The sequence below is a fragment of the Aotus nancymaae genome, unplaced genomic scaffold (genome assembly GCF_030222135.1).
Source record: "Aotus nancymaae isolate 86718 unplaced genomic scaffold, 86718_ANA_hifiasm-v0.15.2.pri h1tg000012l, whole genome shotgun sequence".
Classification (NCBI taxonomy): Eukaryota; Metazoa; Chordata; class Mammalia; order Primates; family Aotidae; genus Aotus; species Aotus nancymaae.
In genome coordinates this window covers 7,252,086-7,273,938 of record NW_026988423.1, presented here as the reverse complement: position 1 = coordinate 7,273,938, position 21,853 = coordinate 7,252,086, and the positions used below count along the sequence as shown (strand labels likewise).

At 51.7% G+C, this 21,853-nt stretch overlaps 1 protein-coding gene and 1 pseudogene across 1 annotated transcript in view; both read left to right on the top strand.

Annotated features, from left to right (window-relative positions):
* LOC105719156 (uncharacterized) overlaps positions 1 to 11,776 on the top strand; it is a 114,817-nt gene extending 103,041 nt beyond the window's left edge. Inside the window, exons 5-11 of the mRNA XM_064375364.1 lie at positions 232 to 521; positions 3,501 to 3,688; positions 5,290 to 5,495; positions 5,647 to 5,793; positions 6,264 to 6,369; positions 6,575 to 6,691; positions 8,891 to 11,776. Coding sequence (XP_064231434.1) covers positions 3,660 to 3,688; positions 5,290 to 5,495; positions 5,647 to 5,793; positions 6,264 to 6,369; positions 6,575 to 6,691; positions 8,891 to 8,948 — 663 coding nt within the window. The 5' untranslated portion in view covers positions 232 to 521; positions 3,501 to 3,659 and the 3' untranslated portion in view covers positions 8,949 to 11,776. The remainder of the gene's footprint in view (positions 1 to 231; positions 522 to 3,500; positions 3,689 to 5,289; positions 5,496 to 5,646; positions 5,794 to 6,263; positions 6,370 to 6,574; positions 6,692 to 8,890) is intronic.
* A 9,556-nt stretch (positions 11,777 to 21,332) lies between these two features.
* LOC135274702 (small nucleolar RNA U13) lies at positions 21,333 to 21,427 on the top strand (annotated as a pseudogene).
* The last annotated feature ends 426 nt before the right edge of the window (positions 21,428 to 21,853 follow it).

The window sequence follows — 21,853 nt, the reverse complement described above, 5'->3', positions numbered from 1 at the left end:
ACTGCAGTCCAGCCTGGGTTACATAGCAAGACTGTCTCAAATAAATAAATAAATAAATAAACCCTAAGAGGAAGAGAGAGGATCTTAATTGCAGATAATAGTCCATTGTTACCCTGTGGCTATAAATCTTCCGAGTTGCTTGTCCTCCCAGATGTTCTGTTGATGGCTGTAGTAGCTGACAGTTTTGTATTTACACAGTCGGAACAATGAGTGCTTCTGCTTGATTCCCAGATTGTCCAAGGTTCCCGTCGAGCCACACCACCTCCCATCTTGGCACTTCGTGAGTCCAGAGCTGCTTCCTTAGAGGATCTGCTTGGTAGACCATGACCTTGATTCCTGCCTCTAAGCCTAGCCTTATTCTCAGCAGCCACCACGTTTTTGGTACTAGAACAGTGCTTTCTCTAGTGCACTCATCAGTGGATGCTGAAATCACAACCTGGCCATTTGGATGTCCAACTAATGCTTTATGCTTCAGAGTCCCTGCAACTCACCAACCTGTGCTGGAACTCACTGGAGCTCAGGTGTGTAGCACTACCTTGTTTCTCTATGGCTGGGAATGCAAACATTGTTCATGCATTTATTTCTTGTTTTTTACTTTGGAGGTTTTGTCTTGTGAGACAAGGCTCTTTCATGCAGCGAGGAGTGTAATCATGGCTCACTGCAGCCTTGACTTGGGGTTCAAGCCATTTCACCTCAGCCTCCCAAAGTGCTAGGAATACAAGTGTGAGCCACTGCACCTGGCCTACTTTTGAGCTTTGAGTTCTTTATATATTCTAGAGATGAGTCTCTGGAGATGAGTCCTTGGTCTGATAGGTGGTTTGTAAACATTTTTCCTAATCTGTTGCTTATCTTTCCATCTTCCTAATTGAGTCTTTCAGAGAGCAAAAACGTGGTCTCCCTTGCAAATACTCTGCCACTGTAGCAGGAAAGCAGGCACAGACAGTACATAAGTGAACATGTGGATATGTCCCTTGAATAAGTGTCCATTTGTGGTAAAGACATCTCTAGACAGATCAGTGAGTGCTGAGAGGTTATTTCATTAAGTCACAGTTGAGCTGGGTATAAAATCTAACCTCATGCTTACTTTCTCTTCGCTGTCTTCTGTTGTTGCTGGTGGGAAAGCAATTGTCAACATGTTCTTCTTTCTTTCCACCCTCCTCAGTAGTTTTTAGGAACTTTTTGTCTTTTCCACAATTTTGTTTTGATGGGTCTAGGTATGGATGGATTTATTGTATTTGGGATTGTGCCTTCTGACTCTAAAGGGTCCTGGGTCCTGTCCCTGTTTTCATTTTGGATTTTTTTTTTTTTTTTTTTTTGAGACAGATTCTCACTCTGTCACCAGGACAGAGTGCAGTGGTCAGATCTCAGCTCACTGCAACCTCCACCTCCTGGGTTCAAGCATTTCTCCTGCCTCAGCCTTCTGAGTAGCTGGGACTACAAGTGCACACATCCACATCCAGCTAATTTCTGTATTTTTAGTAGAGATGGGGTTTCACCATGTTGGCCAGGCTGATCTTGAACTCGTGACCTTAGGTGATCCACTCATCTTGGTCTCCCAAAGTGCTGGAATTACAGAGATGAGCCACCACACCTGGACTGGGATTTCTTTGAGACATGTTGGATCCTCCCTTTGTCATATTTTCCAGTTGATTAACTTTCTTTTCTGCTGTTGAATTCATTAAGTTTTCAATGTCTGTGAATGGCAGCCACTAATTCTGGCATCTGAAGCTCTTGGAATTCCACTTCTCTTGTTGCCACTGACTCCTCTGCCCTTTTAGTGGGGCTTTGGCTGTGGCAATCATATGCAGCACTGTCTGGAGAATCTCCAGGTAGCTAGTGTTAGAACTGAATTAGAGGTCCACCCTGGTAGTGGGATAAACCCCCACACGTTTGCTCACAGAAGTCATCCTCTGTGTTGATGATGATTTTTGAGGTATGACAGCAGAGGGAGAACAGGGGCTGGGCATTTTCCCTAAATGGTGGTGGACATTCAAATCCCTAGTGAGGCTGGGCATAGTGGCTCATGCCTGTCATCCCAGCACTTTGGGAGGCCGAGGCAGGTGTATCACCAGAAGTCAGGAATTCATGACCACCCTGGCCAACATGGCAAAACCCCATCTCTATGAAAATACCTGCCTGTATTTTTGGGAGGCTGAGGCAGGGGTATTTCTTGAACCTGGGAGGTGGAAGTTGCAGTGAGGTGAAATTGTGCCACTACACTCCAGCCTGGGCAGTTCATAAATAAGAGATATAATTGACTCACGGTTCTACAGGCTGTACAAGCACAGCTCCACATATGCTTGGCTTCTGGTGAGGCCTTGGGAAGCTTAGAATCATGGCAGAAATGGGAGCGAGAGAAGGTGCCAGGCTCTTTATAAACAAACTGCTATCATGTGAACTAATAGAGCAAGAACCACGCTTCACCAACCGGCGGGTGCTAAGCCATCCGTGAGGGATGTACCCCCCAAACAAACATAAGATTTGGAGGTGACACACATCCAAGCTGTGTCAATGTTTTGTTTTGACTCTTTGGTTCCTTGAATGACAATTATTTGTCCTCCCTGGCAAGAGAGAGAGACGGGTTTTCCCTCTGGCTGGAAGGCAGTTGCCAGACAGGGGGCAGAGTGCCAGCTGGCTGGGGCACCTTACCGTACTGTGGAGGGGCCATGGGCACAAAGCTGTGGGCACACAGGTGGATGTAGGTGGCTGCCAGAGTGCAGGCAGGCTTGAACTCCTGGGTGCTACAGGGGTCCTGCACACACAGGCTGAGGAATGGTGCAGGGTCCACCTGAAATCAGGGCCACCTAGTCACTGACCCTACTCTACGTATTGAGAAAGTTCCACTCCTCCCCTCAACTGTAGACATTTTCTAGACCTGTTGGTTGGGCACAGTGGCTCATGCCTGTAATCCCAGCTCTTTGGGCAGATCACTTGAGGTCGGGAGTTCGAGAACAGCCTGGACAACATGGTGAAACCCTGACTCTACTAAAAATACCAAAATTAGCTGGGCATGGCTGTGAGTGCCTGTACTTCCAGCTACTCCAGAGGCTGAGATGGGACAATTGCTTAAACCCAGGAGGTGGAGGTCACAGTGTCAAGATAGTACCACTCTACTCGAGCCTGGGAAACAGAATGAGATTCTGTCTCCGAAAACAAAATTTCCTACACCTTCCAGCTCCTGCCCTTGGCATCCCCACATACAGGCCCCATGCTGCCCAAGATCCGGAGGGCAGATCAGGCATGACATCAGACATCTGTGTCCTCAAAATAGGGCAGCTTGTTTCTGTCGTGGCCTCACCCACCACCTCTGCTGTTATGCCGGCCTCTGGCCTCCTCCACCTCCTTATGGGATTTCCTAGAACAAGGACACCCCTCCCCGAGAGGCACCCCCATGCTCTCCATGGCAGAGCTCTTCCTGCAGGCCTGTGAGCTCCCCCTCTACAGCCAAAGGAAGCAAGACTCGGCCAGGCACAGTGACTTTTCCTGTGTGTTCCCTCTAGGAACCACTCAGTGGTGATGCTGCTGCTGCTGTTGCTGCCTGGGGGGGACAAGCCCCTGGACGTGGCCTGGGTGACCAGCTACCTGGTGGAGGCAAAGCTGCTGTGGCCACTCTGAGAGCTGTCTGGGGCCAATGTGCTGGCTGAGTTCTGCTGGCTCAGATGCCGCCTGCTGCAGGGTCCCTGGGAGTGTGAGTCCTTCCCCGGGCTGTGCCGCCCTCCTCCTGGGGAGCCCCCTGCCCCATGGGCACAGCATCAGGTGCAGGTACTGTGGGGCACAGGGAAGCCTGCTGAGGCTCATGGCATCACAGCATCAGGCTGCACATCCTGCTTTGTCCAGAACATAAGGCCCAGCCCAGCAGAGGAGTATAGTGGGTGGCTTAGGGCTTCAGGCCAGCTCCCACCCTGTGGGCTCTGCTGGAGCAGCAGGCAGACCTCCCATTACAGCTGGAAGGGCATGGAATTCAGACTTACCAGTCAGGGGTGACCTGCAGCTGAGGGCGGTGCTGGGATGACCAGCTCTGGGCTCCTGGGGAGCTTGCATGTGGCTCAGGTGAGTCTGCTAACCTCTGTGGACACAGATTCCTCCACTGTGAAATGCAGGTAACAACATGGATCGCTCACATGTGTAAGGGGCACATATGGTTCTTAATGCATGAGGGATCCCCTCATGTCCATGGGGGAGCCACAGTACCCAGGCTTGGCAATGAGTGGTTTATCTGTGTGGGACTCACACGGAGGCCGAGGACTCCCTAGAAGCATGAGTGCAGTTATGTCTAAGCAACATGCTGATGTTGTAGAAAACAGCCTGGTCTTCAAGTTGTGTGTGTGTGACCGTGGGCTTCTCTGTGCCCCTCAGTTCTGACAGCTGACCACGGGGCTGGTAGTGCCTCCCTCGGGATGCTGGCCCTGGCCATCAGGTGCCTGGCTGTGTACCATGGATGGTGCTTCCCTGCCATGGGCATGAGCACTCCCAAGGCACAGCTCAGGGTCTGAGCTGGCTGGACTGCTCAGACCTGCTCCTTCACAGGCCATCCCTTCCCTACCCTGAAGAGGGCAGGGCTGCAGGACACCGCTGTCATGTTTGAGGGAGCCGTTGGCCATCCACTTAAACAGTCAGTTTTTTTCCCCCACCAGTAGCTTCTTTGAGAGTAAATGGATGACTTGTATGATCTGTGGTTTTTTTTTTTGGTTTTTTGAGACTAGGTCTCACTCTGTTGTCATGGTTGGAGTGCAGTGGTGCGATCTCGGTTCATTGCAACCTTGACCTCCTGGGTTCAAGTGATCCTCCTGCCTCTGCCCGACAGAGTGCTGGGATAGCTTAGCGCCACTGTGCCCGGCTGATCTGTGCATTTTAAGTACACGATTCAGTGGCTTCTAGTTTATTCAGAGTTGTGCATGCCTCACCACAATTGATTTTAAAGCATTTTTATCATCCTAAAATGAAACTCTGTAGCTACCAGTCTGCCTGCTGTGTCCATGGCTGTGCCTGCTCTGGATATCTGGTGTAAACGAAGCATAGAATACATGGCCTCTGAGCCAGGCTTTGTTACTTAGCACAACATTTTTGTAGTGGGTCTCAGGACTCCATTCCTTGTTAGGGCTGAATTGGCCATAGCCCTTTAGCTCCTGTCATCCCGAAGCTGGTGGGGGATCGCTGGGCCTCTGCTGCTGCACCAGGGGAGGCTAAGCCAGGGATCTAGGCATCAGGGTGCCCAGGAGGCATTGGTATCCCACTGCGGTGGGTGGAGCTGGCTCCACTCACCATGCCTTTGGGGCTGCTTCTCCCCAGACCATGCCCTGGTGGCTGGGGCCCAGCACAGGATGACTTTCAACAGCCAGGTGTGGGACCTCAGCACCCAGTGTGGCAGTGTCCTTCTGGCCCAAGACTTTGCTCACAACACGGTCTCCCTGATGCTCAGTCGGACAGGCTTGGGGCTCACGGCCCTGAATGTGGAGCTGAACCACGTGACCCTCATCTTCTACCCCAGCCTGCAGGTGAGGAGAAGAAGCCCGAGCTTCCCCTGGAGACATGTGCCTGTGCCAGGTTGCCTGGGGGGATGGCCCTTTCAAGCTTGTCCCCTGTCTGTGGGTTAGCTCTCCTGCCTGCCTGCTCTGGCCCACAGGTTGTACAACTGCTCCCTGCCAGGGGAGAGCTGTCCAGACCTCCAGCTGCCTCCTGCCAGGACAAGGAGGGATGTCCCCAGGATTGAGCTGGCCAGTGAGGATGGGGTATCTGACTTCTGTGACATGCCCACCGGCCTCTGCAGCCTGACTCTGGGCCTCTGGCACCACGGTGAGTCTGGGCCCCAGGGGGATTGGCTCCACCACCAAGAGCCTATTCGGGATGCACCATTCTGAGTTTCCAGTGTGACAGGTCCCCGGGCTGTAGGAGGCCACTGTGGTTGAGATGATGCACTGAGGCCCAGGGTTTTCTGCCCCCATCCCTGGGACACATGGCTCCAGGTTGGAGTTGGCCCTTCTGTGGTCCCTCTGCCAGGGAACACAAAGGGCGAGCCTGGATTCTGGCCACTTGAGCTGAGGATGTGGGGAGAGGACCATGGGACACATGCTGTCCTCAGTCCCTGTGCTTTCTCTCCCTCCTCTGATGAGGGTTTGGAGCTAGAGCCCTGGGCTCTGGTAGCCTGGAGTGGAGGTGGCAGGATTCTACCACTCCTCAGTGTGCCTCAGGCCATCCCTCATACAGGTCACCTGGGGGAGGATCACAGGCTCTCAGGACCTTCTCAGCTTCCCTCCTCCCCACAGGCATATCCGCTGGCCTTCTGAGAACCAACGACAATGAAGCAGTCAATGAACTGATGTTGCCAGATGGCTCTGTGGCCCGCAGCCTGGAGGAGCTCAGCCTGGCCTGGTGAGCAGGTAAACCTGCATTTCCTCCCTCTGGCTGAGGCTCTTGAGGGCTGCTCACTGCAGAGTCCCAGGAGAGACAACTGGCCTGCTGGCTCTGCAGAGATCTTTGCAGGCCAGTGTTGGGGGGAGTCTCCTGCTGAGGCCGATCTATGTGGGGGAGCCACATGGTCCAGTGGGAGGCCTGAGTCTTGTGTCTGTCCTGCAAGGTGGATGGTGACTTCAGGGCCACCAAAAAGACTCAGCAGTCCTGCCCAGGACAGAACTCCACCTGCTGGGCCTTCTTCCAGGACCCCCACTCCAGCTTGGGGAACTGCTTCAGGGTGGTGAGTGTGAGCCTGGCCCCTGGGGCACAGAAAGCCCTTTTCCCCACTGTCCCTACCCTGGGGAGTGGCATGGAGGAGCCTCCATGCCACTGTGAGACCTGAATGATCAGGGAGATCTCGGTGGACGTGGGGGTGTAGTGGGAACAGCAACATTGCCCTCTCTGTTGTTGTTAGGCCGGTGGAGGAGGTGCAGGGGCAGGCGGCCTCACTTCCAGGGAGCCCAGAGGCCCTGCAGCTGGGGGCAGGAAGCAGCCTCAATGCCCTCCCTGCCAGCTGAATCCACTTTTTGGCACCCCCACCAGATCCCACTCACCAGATAGGTGAATAATCAGGCAGGTGATTCTTAAGCCAAAGCCCTGACCTGGGAGCTCTTCCCTTCCTCAGCCTATATTCTGACTGCAAGGTGGCAGGAGCAGGAACTTGTATTACATGGAGCCTTTTCCCCATGATGCAGGTTTAGTCCCTCTTCTATAGCTGGGGAAACTGAGGCACACAGAGCTAATGCAGAGGAATCCCAGTTAGAGGCAGAGCCGGAGTCCAGATGCTCTGCAAGGCCACCAGCATGGAAGAAGGGGGCTGCACCCCTGCCTGGAGCCCAGTTCCCTATGGGCCTCATGCCTGTGAGGGAAAAGGATACTGGGTCCCCAGGCCCCTGCTCTAGACTGTGTTCCCCACTTCTATCCACCACCCCTGTGTTCTCAACAAAGGGACCAAAGGGGCCTTTTGAAGTGAAATGGTGATCACATCCTTCCTAGGTCAGAGCAGAAGCCAGAGTCCTGTCCCCAACACCCCAGCCTTGGGACCTCCTAGTCCCTCCCAGTTGCATCAACCCCACCACTTTCCTTTTCAAACAGGTTAGGCATGGTGGCTTCTGCCCGTAATCCCAGCACTGAGTCTCTAGAGCCCAAGATTCTGAGACCATCCTGACTAGTACAGTGAAACCCCATCTCTACTAAAAATACAAAAGTTAGCCGGGTATGGTGGCAAATGCCTGTAATCCTAGCTACTTGGGAGGCTGAGGCAGGAGAATCACTTGAACTCAGGAGGCGGAGGTGTCAGTGAGCTGAGATCACAACACTGCACTCCAGCCTGGGTGACAGAGCAAGACTCCATCTCAAAAAAAAGATGATTACAAAACAAAAGGAAATGTGACACAGCAGAATGACCTGCTTAAGCGGTGACTCTCAGGACCCCTGCAGGGAGCTGTGCATACCGTGCTGTAGATGATTTCCTGTGCTTCATGTCTGTCTCTGAGTAAAACAGCTTCCTAAAGGCAGGGGTCAGCCTCACCCACTGTGCTCATCAGCAGCAGCTCCTAAAATCCTGCCTGCACTGGGACCATGCTTACAAGGTCTCTATGGAGTGAGGAAGAAACCCCAGCTTCCTCTTCTGTGAAATGGGGATTGAAGAACCTCTATGCAGGATGGTCAGAGGAGTCAATGTGTCAGAGCATGTCGAAACATTCAGCCTTGCACTTGATATGTGGCAGGAACGCCAGATGTCTCACTTCCAATCCTGCATTACCTGACTGCAAGGCCATGCAGGTCCAGAAGGGGTTTGCAGAGCCTCTTCGGTGCCCATGAGAATGTGGACGCAGCCCAGGACAGCATCTGGTGGGCCACCTGGAGAGGGAGGGGACAGTGAGAGCTGTCTCAATTGTCCTCAACTGTCAGCCATGCCCCATCCTTGCTCTCGTTCACCAGCTCCAGGGCACCTTTCACAGCCCCCAGGGCCATCCTGATGGGGCTGGGCCCCCAGTTGCCTGGCATCCCCGGCACCCAGGCCTGCAGCCATCACATGGCCTCCTCTAACCACTCCCACCCCACCTCCTCCAGGGGCCACAGCGTCACCTTCAGGTAGGCTTCAGCGTGCCCAGGGGACTTGCAATGGGCAGCCACCACACACCATGAGGCCTCTGGGCAGCTCAGAGGCCCAGCCCAGGCCTCGAGGAGATAGGGCCTTTTCCTAGGATTAAGATGGTGGGAGGAGTAGGGGAAAAGGAATAGAGCAGCAGGCACTGGAGATTGCAGGCGAGTTGTCACAGCAGACCTGAGCTGCCTCTACAAGGCCTGCTCATAGGTTGTCTGGGAACTTGGATTGGGGGAGGGTTCCCACCAATCCTAGAAGTGGTACGAGGCTCTCTGCACCTGAACTGTTTACACAAACATGGTTTATGCTGAACCCCTGCTTGCCTCCTAGGAGTCTGACAGTGTGGTCCACACCAAGCAGCACCTGCCAATGTGGAAGCCCCCAATAAGCACCCTGGGTGACATAGTGCTGGGACAGCCAAGTACATCCCTTATGAAGGCATTGGGATGAGGAGAGGACACTGGGTGCTGGCCCTGGTTCCCCCTGGACTCCACCCCAAGCCCCCTTCCCTGCGCCAGCACTCCTGCTTCCTCTAACTACAGTCAATCACAGCCGCGAACAGAACAGTGTGCCGAGCCCTGGAGCACTCTATGAAATTCACTGCTCTTTGGGTGGCCATGGGACTCTGGCACAGAAAGAGGATGCAGAGGTGACATTCAACAGCCAGTCAGAGTGATGCCCACCCTGGCACTTGGCAGGGTCTTAGCCCTGAATGGTGGAGAGGCCACAAGTTCCTAGTCCTGCCAGGAGGGCAGTTGGGGCAGCCACTGTGAGCATTTAACGACCACGCAGCCACAGAGAGCTCATCATAGAACCAGAAAGCGACCCTGTGGCAGTGAGCTTCACAGAAACAAGGCTGTACGCTCAAAGAAGGCAGAAGCCTGAAGAAACTGAAGCAGCAGGCATAATGTGAGAATGAGACAGCAGACCACAAAAAAAAGGCTGGGTCAGGCACGGTGGCTCACACTTATAATTCCAGGACTTTGGGAGGCTGCAGCGGGCAGATCACGAGGTCAAGAGATCAAGACCATCCTGGCCAAAATGGTGAAACCCTGTTTCTACTAAAAATACAAAAATTAGCCAGGCATTGTGGTGCATGCCTGTAGTCCCAACTACTTGGGAGGCTGAGGCAGGAGAATCACTTGAACATGGGTGGCAGAGGTTGCAGTAAGCCAAGATTGTGCCATGCATTCCAACATGGTGACAGAGCGGACTGCATCTCAAAAAACAAAAAAAAAAAACCACCACCATTGGCAGGACTGGATGTGAAAGGGGAAAAAAATGTACAAGGTGGAATGCGTGCTGTAGAAGAACCACCACCCGTTCAGCTGCCGAGCACACCATCGTTCCTAACTCAGCAAAAGAACCCACCCTCTGGGAAAAACTAAAAGTGAACTGCTGTTTCCAAAATGCATTTTTACGGTTGGAAATCTGTTTCCCAAGCCCTCCTTCCAGTCCTTGGCACTGTGACAAGTGTTTCTCACCCCTGGGGATGTGGGGCTGGAGATACAAAAGGGAAAGTCACCAAGGCTGAGTTTCAGCTGTCTACATCCTTGCAGCCAGGGCCAGAGGGCCATGAGGGGTTCCCTAGCTCCCACCATCCATGCTGGACTCACAGGACACGGCTCTGCTGCAGTGGCCAGGCTTACCTCCATGAAGTGATTGCTCAGCGTGGGCCCTGAGTCATTCTTGAAGTTCTGGCCGACAGAGCGCTTCCCATAGCCTTCTCCAGTTCAAGCGATTCTTCTGCCTCAGCCTCTGGAGAAGCTGGGATTACAGGCACCACCACTACACCTGGCTAATTTTTGTATTTTTAGTAGAGACAGGGTTTCACCATGTTGGCCAGGCTGGTCTTGAACTCCTGACCTCATGATCCACCCACCTCAGCCTCCCAAAGTGCAGGGATTACAAGCATAAGCCACTGCACCCAGCCTTTTTTAAAAAAAAAAAATTTATTAATTGTTTATTTTAGAGACAAGAGCTCACTCTGTTGCCCAGGCTGGAGTACAGTGGTACCATCTTGGCTCATTGCAACCTCTGCCTCCTGGGCTCAAGCACCCCTGGATGAACAGACATCAGACTGAGGCTGAAGTGCCAACCCTGGATCCATTACTATATGGCTATGCTATTGGGAGCAAGTTCCTCTCTTTGGGGATGAGCTCAGAGTACTCACATCACCACGTGCCTGACTGGTTCTCTCGCTGGTTATCCCACCTGGCCTGGGCACCCACCTTATGGCTGAAGGCCGGGACCTGTGTGCAGTGGAGCTCATGGCCCAGCTCCAGCCTATAGGTGCCATCTGAGCCACTTTGTCTGCAGCCTCTGTCTGGTGCTGCACACATGTGCTGGCTGCTTTGCCTGAGCTGTGAGGATCAATCAAGAGAGCCCTACCCTCCTCCACCAGGCAGCCCTCCACCAGGGCTCCAAGAGGAGGAGGGCCCACCCCAGCCTGGCCTCAGCCATGTCCCCCCAGCCCTGTGCTCTCTTTCAACTGTCACCCCGTTAGAACCTGTCCATGGGGAGGTCTTAAGAGATGGATGAATGTCCCCTCAACAGACACCTTTTTTTTAAATGAGCAGGTACTGTAAGGCTGGTTGCATCACCGGGAACTTGTACACACCCCCTTCCCTCGCCAGGAGCTCAGATGCTCCCCACTCCCTCACGGAGAGCTCAGACACACCTTCCCTCTCAGGAGCTCAGATGCTCCCCCCTCCCTCGCAGAGAGCTCGGACACACACCCCTCCCTTGCAGGGCACTCAGACACACCCCCTTCCCTCTCTGGGAGCTCAGATGCTCCCCTTCCCTCACGGAGAGCTCAGATGCTCCCCTCTCCCTCGCGGGGAGCTCGGACACACCTCCTTCCCTTGCCAGGAGCTCAGACACACACCCCCACTGGGAGCACAGGAAAAAAGCCCCACCAGGACCTACCTGATAGCATTTTGTCCCATCCAGGCCCCACTCCCCACCATTTTGTCCTATCTGGGCCCCACTCCCTACCTACCATTTTGTCCTATCTGGGCCCCACTCCCTGCCATTTTGTTCCATCCAGGCTCCACTCCCCTCCATTTTGCCCCACTCACCTTGGGCACAGCCAATCAAATGCCTCCACTCCCTATAAAACCCCATGCCTGAGAGGAGTCCACGTGACTTCTCCGGCCCTTCCTGTTGGGCCACAGAACCTCGTCCGGGAGCCTGAATAAATTCCTTCGCATCAGATCTTCTTGTGCTGGCCTCAGTTTCTTCTCTTTAAACTCAGCGAGAATAGACCTTACATATGGTGCCAAAACCCGGGAGGAGTTGTAAGACCCCTCCTGGGGGAAACTGACTCCTCCACACAAAGCCAGACTGGGGAGCTGCCGTTTCACCACAAGGTAAGACTTCTGTTGCCTACCACCTCACTAGCTGTTCTCACCTCACTAGCTGATCCCTGTCCAAAACCGCTGCAGCATCAGGGATTCCTGTTGGGGGTCCAGGACTTGAGTCCGGGACTCCGGCTGCCTGCCATTGTGTCTGGGACTCCGGCTTAGGACCTGAGTGTAAAAGGAGACATCCCTACACTCCTGTTCTCTCCCCATGAGGGGTTTTTAGGGTCAGGAATTTGAGGGAGACATCCCCACTTTCCCGAACCCTCACCAGTGACTGAGGTGTGGGTATTCAGAAGCCCCATTTAAGCAACCCTGCCTCATGGCAGAGCCAAACCCCCAGCTTATACCAAATTCTTTAATTTGAATTGGCCCATTTGGCATAAAGGCTCCCGTTAAAAAGAAACTGAAAATACAGTTTCCTTCTCATCTGTTTTTCTTTTTCGGTTTCCTTTTCTGTTTCTCTCTCTTTTTTTCTCTCTTTTCTTCTCTCTCTCCCTCTCAAAATGGTGGCCGTACCTCACCCTTAAGATGGTGGCCACTTCCTGCTCTTAGCTCTCTCTTTCTCTCCCATCTAAGATGGTGGCTGTGCCTCACCCTTAAGATGGTGGCTGCTTTACACTTTTAATTCTATCCTTCTCTCTCTCTCTTTCTAATTCTGATGCAAGTGAGTGAGTGAGTGAGTTTATGTGTAGTCCCACAGCATAACAGCTACAGGACTTGTGTGGGCCTCAACCCGCAGTTCCATGGGGACGTGGCCGGGAAGGCATCAGACTGGTCTCCCATCTGGGGGGCACCCACCCTTTGTCCATCAGTCTTGTATGTGGTACTGTCTTTGTTGTAACCTTTAATTTTGCCATGTGGCAGATAGATAGTCCTAACCCTTTTTGTTTTCCTCCTTATCTTCATTGCATATGTGGTGCTGTGTTTATTGTACTCTCTAATTTACCCATGTGGCAGATAGCCCTAGCCCTGTCTCTTTTTGTTTTCTTCCTGATAATAATCATTGTAACCATGCAGGCTTTCTGGTATCTTCATTCCCGACCCACCCTCTGTTCCTCTTGCACCACCGCCCGGGTGCTCCCAGCCAAGGAAACAACCTCTTTGCCCTTGGCCCCTCCACCCTCCTTCTCTTCCTTTTCTGACCCCTATGCATCTGAGGAACTCTCCTCTTCACTGGCCCAACCCAATAATCCTCCGCCTTATGATAGACCTCAACCCCCTTCAGCTCCTCCACCTCCTAATTCCAACCTGGCCTCTCCTATTAGTCCACACACCCACTTGTGCTGTGCCCCTAATGATGAAAACTCCCTCCTTTGCCCTCTCTGTGAGGTGGCCGGAGTAAAGAGCATTGTCCGAGTGCACGTTCTCTTCTCCCTCTCCAATCTAACCATCTTCACCCCAAATGAGTGGGACCGGGTTTTTACAGCAGCCCGAGCTTTTGTAGCAGCCCTAAGGCTGGCAGCCCACTGAACATCTGGTGAGGGAGGTCCATCGAAACCCTTCCGAAATGTTTTAAGGGCCCCACCCGGGTCCTGTTATAGATGTGGTCAAGAAAGACATTGGGCCTGGGAGTGCCCCTGTCCTCGACCACCTCCTGGACCTTGCCCAAACTACAAGCAGACTGGACACTGGAAGGTTGATTGCCCCTCCCAGACCAAAGGCCCACTCCCCTCACCTCTATGTGGGGAGCAGGCCAGTCTGCAGGAGGCAGTCCCTTCACCTGAATCTCTTGGCTTTCTGAATGGCTGATGCAGCCCGGACTCGAGGACCCCCATCACCCTTGCCAAGCCCAGGGTAACGCTGCAGGTAGCGGGTAAGTCCATTTCCTTCTTAGTGAACACGGGGGCTAGCTACTCTGTATTACCTTCCTACTCAGGGCCTAGCATACCTTCCCAGGTCTCAGTCCTTCTTTACTATTCCTCTACACTCTGAGTCTTACTTTCTCTTCAAAAATCCTTCAGTCAGCCTTCATTCCACTTCTCTGCTCAACTCGGCTACTTTGTTTCCAGCACATTCCTGTCCTGAACAAATAATAGATATATTTGTTACACCTCGGGAGGGCCTGTCTAACCTTCCTCTCTCTAGCCCAGACCTCACCTTTTCACCTCCAAGAGAATACGCTTCGTGTAATGGGACCCTAACCAAGGTTATAAGTGCCCCTCTCCCCTCCCCCTGTGTGCCCGTTACTCTAGTCTCATGGTTGGAGGTATACGATCAAGCTGAGCTCCTATCTCTCCTTACGCTTCCCTCTGCTCCCCGAAACAAATGAGAAGTCTGTCTTCCTCCCAATAGTTGTTGGTCTCTCTCTAGCATCCTCTCTAGCAGCAGCTGGACTTGGGAGCGGTGCCCTAGGGTACAGCGTCACTTCAGCCGCCCAACCGGAAGACAAGCTCCGTGTGGCCATTGAAGCATCAGCCGCCTCTCTGGCCTCCCTCCAGCGACAAATCACGTCAGTGGCCCAGGTTCCTACAAGCTCGTATGTGAAAAATTGGACGAGTGGCTGTTAACCAAATGCTGCTTCATCCCTTCGTCCAATTCTCAGTCGAGGCACCCAACTGACCAGTACCCCTTACTCTGCCCCTATTCAGCAGGAAGTAGTCAGGAAGAGCGGCGCCCTCTATCTATCATCAAAAGGTCAGAATGTATGGCTGGTTGCCTCACCAGGAGCTCGTGCACACTCCCCCACCTCGCTGGGAGCTCGGATGCTCCCTCCTCCCTCACGGAGAGCTCAGACACACCCCCTTCCCTCTCTGGGAGCTCAGACGCTCCCCCCTCCCTCACAGGGAGCTCTGACACACCTCCTTCCCTTGCCAGGAGCTTGGGAAAAAAGCCCCGCCAGGACCTACCTGATAGCATTTTGTCCCATCCAGGCCCCACTCCCCACCATTTTGTCCTATCTGGGCCCCACTCCCTACCTACCATTTTGTCCTATCTAGGCCCCACTCCCTGCCATTTTGTTCCATACAGACCCCACTCCCCACCATTTTGCCCCACTCACCTTGGGCACAGCCAATCAAACGCCTCCACTCCCTATAAAACCCCGTGCCTGAGAGGAGTCCGTGTGACTTCTCCGGCCCCTCCTGTCGGGCTGCAGAACCTCGTCCGGGAGCCTGAATAAATTCCTTCGCATCAGATCTTCTTGTGCTGACCTCAGTTTCTTCTCTTTAAACTCGGTGAGAACAGACCTTACAGCTACTAAGTCCTAATCAGAGCCCACAGAATGACTAATGGAAAATCCTGTGGTGACAGCATATCTTAGCTCACAGAGCCACAGCTGCAGTAGACAGGGCAGACCCTGCCACCTCCACCTGCCCAGCAGCCAGACATGTGGTGCCTTACCCAGGAGGCTATACTGGATCCTCAGGGAGTTGGTCCAGAGCCAGCCCCACTGCTGCAGCAGGCCAAGGGCACACAGCCCCTCCAGCCCTGGCACAAAGAGCTCGGCACCCAGGGTGGCCACCCCCTGTCCATCCTCCTCCTTCCTTTCCAGCAGTGCTGCAGGGACAGAGAGCAGGCAGGTGAAAGGGTCAGCCCCCAGGGACCAACATCCCCAGCCCCAGGCAAAGAGGGGACTCAAGAATACCCAGGGGCCTTGGCGTTAGAGGCTCCTTGAAGAGCCAATACCTATGCCCTGCACAACAGCCTACAGACAGGCCTGATCACGGCTCACTGCAGACCTGACCTCCCAGGCTCAATCGATCCTCCCACCTCAGCCTCCCAAGTAGCTGGTACTACAGACATGTGCCACCACATTGGCTAATTTTTGGATTTTTTTTTTTTTTTTTTTTTTTTTTTTTTGTGGTAGAAACGGGTCTCACTATGTTGCCCAGGCTGGTCTTGAACTCCGGGGCTCAACTAATCCTCCTGCCTTGGCTTCCCAAAGTGCTGGGATTATAGGCATGGGACACTCTGCTTGGTCCAAAAATAAGGTAGAATGAGGCCGGGCACAGTGACTCATGCCTGTAATTCCAGCATTTTGGGAGGCCAACACAGGCAGATTTCCTGAGGTCAGGAGTTTGAGACCAGCCTGGCCAACATAGTGAAACCCTGTCTCTACTAAAAATACAAAAAAAAAAAAAAAAAAAAAAAAAAAAAAAAATTAAGCACGTGTGGTGGCAAGCACCTGTAATCCCAGCTACTTGGGAGACTGAGGCAGGAGAACCACTTGAACCCAGGAGGCAGAGGCTTCAGTGAGCCAAGATTGCACCATTGAATCCAGTCCCAGCAACAGTGTGAGACTCTGTCTCAAAAAAAAAAAAAAAGAAAGAAAGAAACAAAATCAAATAGGACAGATGACAAAAGAATTAACCACACATCATGGGTTGTTGGGTAAATTTCACCTTCTGAGGCTTCTGCTTCTGCATCACTGAAGGTCATCCAGAACGCACAGGAGGAACTGGGCCAGCTGTTATGACTCCCGAACACCCACATGAGGTGGTCAACAGCGACCGCTCCTAGTGCCCCAGCCTCAGCTCCTGTCCTTAACTTGGAATCTTTTAGAACCCATAAATGTCACACCCAGGTGTTACCACCCCATTTCTGGCACAGGGTCAGCACCTGCTCAGCCTGTGTTTGTTTTGAATGCCCAGTGTATTTTAGGTCAAAATGTTACATGTGTTTCTTATCGTGGGTGAGAGTAAAAACAGCCCAAAAGCTGCTATTTTAAGGTCTATGGGGGCAGTTGGAGATTGGGGGATGTTCTGGGGGCTCACTGAGCCTGTGTCTGTCCTTAGATGGGATGTTGATATTGAGAGGCTGGGTTGATGAGGACCATCAGGAGGCATTTGGCCCAAACCCTAGCCTGGCCACAGAGGACGGGGTACAAGGGGTCTCATCTCCTACCTGTCACGTGGGACTGGTCACTCAGCAGATGGCTCAGCGATGCGGAGAGGCCAGCTTGCTGCCTGCCTGCCATGTGAGGTTCCCTGTAAAGACAACAGGGCTGCCCCCATCACCAGTTTCATCTCCAGCTGCGCCTGGAACCACTCGGCCTTGGTGACCATGGGTGGCTGCAGTTCACTCTAGCCCTGAAAAGGCCTTGGTGTCACCTGGAATGACAGGCTTGGCCAGCAAGCCCAGCCATGACCAGCAAGCTGGGACTGGAGAGAGGGCAGGAGACAGCCCAGCTAATGGCTTTCTATGCCGGTCCTTCCCCCATTTTTGTTTTTTTCTTGAGATGGAGTCTCACTCTGTCACCCAGGCTGGAGTGCAGTGGCAGGATCCTGGTTCACTAAAACCTTCACCTCCCAGGTTCAAGTGATTCTCCTGCCTCAGCCTCCCAAGGAGCTGGAATGACAGGCACACACCACAGTGCCCAGCTAATTTTTCTATTTTTAGTAGAGACAGGGTTTTGCCATGTTGGCCAGGCTAGTCTCAAACTCCTGAGCCCAAGTGATCTGCTTGCCTTGGCCTCCCAAAGTACTGGGATTACAGATGTGAGCCATTGTGCCCAGCCCTTCCTCCATTTTTTAAACCCAGATTTCTCAAAATTAGAAACCTGTATTACAAACTCAGACATAAATACAAAGGACTCCTCTTCTCTCTTGACAATCCCCTCATTGGATCCATCAGGAACTCAGTGGACCATCACTATGGAATGTGACTAGAATCAACCCCATTTGTCACCTCCACTGCACACCAGCTCCAGCCCTGGTCATCGCGTCTGTCTCACTGCCACATCCTCCTGGCTCTCCCGGCTCCCATTCCTCTGTTGGTAACTGATCTGCCAGACATGTCGAATGATGGCACACTAGCGTTTCTTACAGTACAATCCAAAGAACTTGAGAAGGCCAGTGAAGCCAGAACTTTGTTGGTCACTGGTGCAGACACTGGCATGTGGGCCATGGGGACAGCTCACTACACTCCAAGGCCCCACACTGAAGATCCTCTAGAAAAACCATGAGCAACTACAAATACCATCTTTGATGGCCCCTTCAACCTGCAGACGCAACCCACACACCCCTCTGATAGCCACTAGCTGGTCAGTTCACCCAAAAGATGTCAAAACAATACTCGCTATTACCAGACCATCACTACTTAATGCTGTGCTTCCCTGATCCCCACTGACATGTGTGCAGATGCATGTGTATGAATGTGTGTGCTTCTGTGTACAGATGTGTCTGTACATGGATGTGTAGATGTGTATTATACAGATAAATGGAAATACAGATATGTGTGTATGAATGTGTGGATATGGATGTGTGTACAGCGATATGTGTGTACATGAATGTGTCTATATGTAGATGTATGTGTATAGACATGCATGTGCAGATGTGTGTAAAGACATGTATATATATGGATGTATGTATGCGAATGTACATGTACAGCTATGTCTACATGTGGATGTAGCTGCTGACAGGCACATCCTAGCACTGGCGTTCTCCAGTGTGTATCAGAGGCTGTGCGGTGGTGTCAGAGCTTACTCAGGGTGCATGTGAACAGGGCGAGAACAGAATTTCTCTCCTAAACCACAGTACTTTGCAGTTAAAGAGAACACTAGTCACAAAAGCATCAGGTCAGCAGGTGTAAACTGGGGCTCTCCAGGCAACCCAGGACCCAACCCCCACACACTGGGGTAGGGGGTGCCAAACAGGACACTTCCCACACCAACCTTAAATCCCACAAACTTTAAGGTTGAACCCAAGCCTCAAACCCCTGGGCCCCGGGATTCGAGGTGGAACCCAAGCTCTGGCACTTTGTATTCATGAGCTCATCTGCCCCAGTTTCCTCACCTTGTATGCAGTTACAAAGAGGACTTGAAGAAGGGACCTCCTGTCTGCTGGAACAGGCTCCAGAAAGTTACAGAGTGCAGGCTCTTACTGTAATTGTGATGAGTCTGGGTGGATGGAACTAGAATTTCTCCAAAGGCAAATAAACATTTCCAGGCTTTGGACAGCTCTATAGGGAGCAGCAGAAAGTTCTGAGGGGAGGTACAGGAAATCTGTGCTTGCACATTTAGCAAATAACAAGACATTCAAGGGCCCCTGCGAGTTCTGGAAATGAGGCAGAAGTCTCAGCCATCAGACAGGTGGGGCTTTAGGAGGAAGGCAGCTCTCCCTGACATGGGTCTTTTCCCCACCCAGGCTGATGGCACAGGTGGAAGTGGACAGAGTATGCAGCAAGACATCCAGCCTGGCTTCAGATGCTCCACTCCAGGCCTCTGAGAAGACACTGGAAACTGAGGCAGAATCGAGTGATCCACTGCTGAACATGCCCAGTTGTCTTGCCTGGTGGGATCAAGTCTAAAGCTGCTATTTGTACCTGGTTGGAGTGCAGTGGTGTGATCTTGACTCACTGCAACCTCCACCTTCTAGATTCAAGCAATTCACCTGTCTCAGTCTCCCAACATTTGTATACTTTTTGAAGTCATCAATCTTCTTGAAAAGAGGATTGAAGTTTTAAATCTTCTCCCCAGGATGGAGGAGACAGACACAAAACTTCAACACAATGACAAGGGCTTCAAGTGACTCACTAAGTTCCATCCAGGTACCCTTGGGTAAGAACCCTTGAACAGCACCTACTAAGATGAAAATGAGCCTGGACAACATAGTAAGACCCATCTCCACAAAAAAGAAAAGAAACAAATAGAAGGGCACGGTGGCACAGGCCTTAGTCCCAGCTACTTGGGAGGCTGTGGCAAGAGGATTGCTTGGGCCCAGGGGTTCAAGGCTGCAGTGATTTAGGATCATGCCATTGCATAGGAGACCTTGTAAAAGAAAGAGAAAAGTGGGGGAGAGAGAAAAGGGGGGCAAGAGAGGGGGAAAAGTCATGAGGGAAAGGGAGGGAAAGAGGCAGGAAGAGGAAAAGAGTGAATAGAGGGAGGGAGAGAAAGGAAAGAAAATAAGGAAGAAAAGAGAAAAGAAAAACATATAAACCTTGTGGCCAGGGAATTCCACTGTTAAGTATTTACTCTGCAGAGAGAATGGTGTTCACCACAGAATAATTGTGAGAGAGGAAACCTGGGAAAACCTCAAGAGCACGTCATTATGAAACAGCTCAATACTTTCCATTCCATGGACTATTACAGGGTCATTTGCACTACACGGGAGACGCTGATCTTTTTTAAGTGGATATATTAATTCCACGTGCTGATTGTGCACATAGATCATCTCGGAAAGCAATCACCAAAACAACCCTAACAGTGGTTGGCTTCCAGGAGGGGTGGGAGAGAGGCTTTAAAGCTGCACCAGCACAACCAATAGAGCTTTTTGCAATGAGGATCATGTTTCAGGGCCACCTGCAGCTGTGGAGCACCTGAAATGTGGCCCACGCAGCCAAAGAACCAAAGCTTTCATTTTCTTTAACGTCGATTCATTTAGACTTTTTTTTCTTTTTTGAGATGGAGTCTTGCACCTTTGCCCAGGTGGGAGTGAAGCTGCGTGATCTTGGCTCACTGTAACCTCTGTCCCCCAGGTTCAAGCAGTTCTCCTGCCTCAGCTTTCCAAGTAGATAGGATTACAGGGGCTCACCACATCTGGCTACTTTTTGTGTTTTTAGTAGAGATGGGGTTTCACCATGTTGGTCAGACTGCTCTCAAACTCTTGACCTCAGGTGAGCCACCTGACTCAGCCTCCCAGAGTGCTGGGATTACAGGCATGAGCCACCATACCCGGCCTCACTTAGATTTCAACAAACACATATGCCACTGGCTACCATATGGGAGACTCAGTTCTATACTCTTTCATAGCTTTTGAACTTTGAATCATTTAAATGCATTGCCTAATTGTTTTACTTGTAGAACTTAATAAAATAGTATTTAGATTGTATTAATCTCAATGAAATCTACCATAGAATTTAAATTGTACCAGTGAATGCTGATACATAAAAAGATTGCCAAGGGGTGTGTGTGTGTGTGTGTGTGTGTGTGTGTGTGTGTGTTCTTTCTTTCTTTCTTTCTTTCTTTTTTTTTTTTTTGGATTCAGAGTCTCGCTCTGCCACCCAGTCTGGAGTGCAGTAGTATGAACTTGGTCACTGCAACCTCTGCCTCCAGGGTTCAAGTGGTTCTCCTGCCTTAGCTTCCAGAGTCACTGGGATCACAGGCACACACCACCACACTCAGCTCATTTTTGTATTTTTATTAGAGAAGGCGTTACACCATGTTGGCCAGGCTGGTCTTGAACTCCTGGCCTCAAGTGATCCATCTGCCTCGGCCTCCCAAAGTGCTGAGGATTACAGGCAAGAGCCAGCATGCTCAGCCACAAAGGTGTATTTTTGAGTAAAAAGAGCTAGGTACAAACAAAAATAGGGAATAGCTGGAGTGGTGGCTTAATCCTAGCACTTTGGGAGGCTGAGGTGGGAAGATTGCTGGAGCCCAGAAGGTCGAGGCTGCAGTGAGCCATGTTTGCACCACCGCCTTCCAGCCTGAATAATGGAGCAAGACCCTGCCTCAAGAAAAATTAAAATTAAAAAACCAAAACCTAAGCATGACCATTGGGTTTTCATGCTATTGTATATGTGCCTTCCTCAAAACTTGTTACAATATCATCACATCACCCATCTGATGCGAAGAAGAAAAAAATAAAACCCAGAAACTCAAACTACAAATATTTGCAAATCTATAGTGTTATGCATTGTCCTGTGTCTCCCTGAAAGATGCTGAAGCCCTACACCACAGGGTCTGTGAATGGGACCTTATTTGAGAATAGACTCTTCACATGTGATCAAGCTAAGCTGAGGTAATGAGGGCGAATCCTAATCCCGTGCGCCTGGTGTCCTTATAAAAAGGGGACGTGTGGACAAAGACACCTACAAAGAGAAGACAATGTCAAGACAGACAGAAGACCACCTGCAAGCCAAGGAGCTCTGGAGGCTCCGAGAATCCAGGAGCGAGACCTGGGACAGACCCTCCCTCACAGCCTTCACTGGAAGAACAAACAAAAACCCCTCATTTCAGACTCCTGGTCTCCAGAACTGTGAGAATAAATCTCTG